This window comes from Passer montanus, unplaced genomic scaffold (genome assembly GCF_014805655.1).
Source record: "Passer montanus isolate IOZ18808 unplaced genomic scaffold, ASM1480565v1 scaffold281, whole genome shotgun sequence".
Classification (NCBI taxonomy): Eukaryota; Metazoa; Chordata; class Aves; order Passeriformes; family Passeridae; genus Passer; species Passer montanus.
In genome coordinates this window covers 100,723-102,527 of record NW_024367495.1, presented here as the reverse complement: position 1 = coordinate 102,527, position 1,805 = coordinate 100,723, and the positions used below count along the sequence as shown (strand labels likewise).

The following is a 1,805-nucleotide window of genomic DNA, read 5'->3' as shown; positions in this document are numbered from 1 at the left end:
CCCCCAAACCCCAAACTCCCCCAAATCCCCCCCAAAACCCCTCACATCCTCTCCAAACCCCTCACACCCCCCAAAACACAACCCCCAAACACCCCCAAACCCCTTGCATCTCCTCCAAACCACGCCAACCCCTCCAAACCCCAAACCCCCCGTGTCCCCTGTCCCCTGTCCCCTGTCCCAGGTGGCTCCGTGCCTACGAGAGCGCCCTCTCGTTCCACTTCAGCAATTACTTTGTGGCCTTCCTGTCCGAGGCCACGGCCACGCTGGCGGGCTCGGGCCACACCGAGCGCCACGAGCACCTGCACTGGTGAGGGATGGGGACAGGGACACCCCGAGGGGACAGGGACACCCTGAGGGGACAGGGACACCCCGAGGGGACAGGGACTGCGGGGACAGGGACACTGCAGGGACAGGGACACTGTGGGGACAGGGACACTGCGGGGACAGGGACTGGGGACAGGGACACCCTGCGGGGACAGGGACACCCTGTGGGGACAGGGACACTGCAGGGACCGGCACTGGGGACAGGGACACCCTGAGGGGACAGGGACACCCTGTGGGGACAGGGACACTGCGAGGACAGGGACTGCGGGGACAGGGACACTGTAGGTACAGGGACACATTGTGGGGACAGGGACACACTGCAGGGATGGGGACTGCACCCTGAGTGACACTGACAGTGTGACACTGACCCCTGTGTGACACTGCTAGTGTGTGGCATTGACCCGTGTGTGACACTGATAGTGTGACATTGATAGTGTGACACTATGACACTGATAGTGTGTGACATTGACCCGCGTGACACTGACCTGTGCGTGACACTGTGACACTGATAGTGTGTGACACTGACCCGCGTGACACTGACCTGTGTGTGACACTGAGTGTGTGACACTGGCTGCCAGTGACACTGCCACGTGTGTGACACTGTGACACTTAGAGTGTGTGACACTGCCCTGTGTGTCACACTGTCCCTGATGTCCCCCGTGTCCCCAGGGACCTGGCGGTGTCCCTGTGTGTCACACTGTCCCTGATGTCCCCCGTGTCCCCAGGGACCTGGCGGTGTCCCGGCCCCTGCGGGTGGAGCTGCCGCGCTCCATGGCCGAGGTGGTGACAAACTGGAACCTGCCCATGTCCCGCTGGCTGCACACCTGTGAGCACTGGGGACACTGGGGGGGTGCCCTGGAGCCCGCATTGGTCACACCGGTGTCCCACACCGGTGTCCCTGGTGTCCCCTGCAGACGTGTTCCAGACCGCTCGCTGCCTGGGCACCTTCGCCGCCGTGCTGGGCACCTACGCAGCCAGCGCCCTGCTGCACGTGAGGGACCCAAAACACCCAAAAACCACCCCAAAAACATCCCAAAAATACTACCTCAAAACACCCCAGCGCCCTGCTGCACGTGAGGGACCCAAAAACACCCTAAAAAACCCCAAAACCACTTCAAAACACCTAAAAACACCCCAAAAACCCACCCTGGGCACCCCCAAACCCCCCCTTCAAATCACCCCAGCGCCCTGTTGCATGAGAGGGACCCCAAAAACCCCCCAAACCATCCCAAAAGCATCCCAAACCCCACCCCAGTGCCCTGCTGCCTGTGAGGGACCCCAAACCCCAGCAGTGTCCCCCTGCACATGAGACCCCCATCCCAACTCCCCCCTGGGGACCCCAAAACCCCCCGGGACTCCTTGGAACCCCAAAACTCTGCGACACCCCCAACCCCTGCTGGGCTCCCCTCGAATCCCCCCTGGCCCCCCAGTCTGCTGGGGGACACCCCCAAAGCCCCCTTGGCCCCCCAAAGCCCCCCACT

The 1,805-nt window shown here is 62.8% G+C and overlaps 1 protein-coding gene across 1 annotated transcript in view; it reads left to right on the top strand.

Moving 5' to 3' along the window:
* Nucleotides 1-1,805, top strand: part of PORCN (porcupine O-acyltransferase) — a 10,784-nt gene that overhangs the window by 5,118 nt on the left and 3,861 nt on the right. Inside the window, exons 4-6 of the mRNA XM_039713316.1 lie at nucleotides 182-307; nucleotides 1,050-1,150; nucleotides 1,239-1,315. Of these exons, the coding sequence (XP_039569250.1) occupies nucleotides 182-307; nucleotides 1,050-1,150; nucleotides 1,239-1,315 (304 nt within the window). The remainder of the gene's footprint in view (nucleotides 1-181; nucleotides 308-1,049; nucleotides 1,151-1,238; nucleotides 1,316-1,805) is intronic.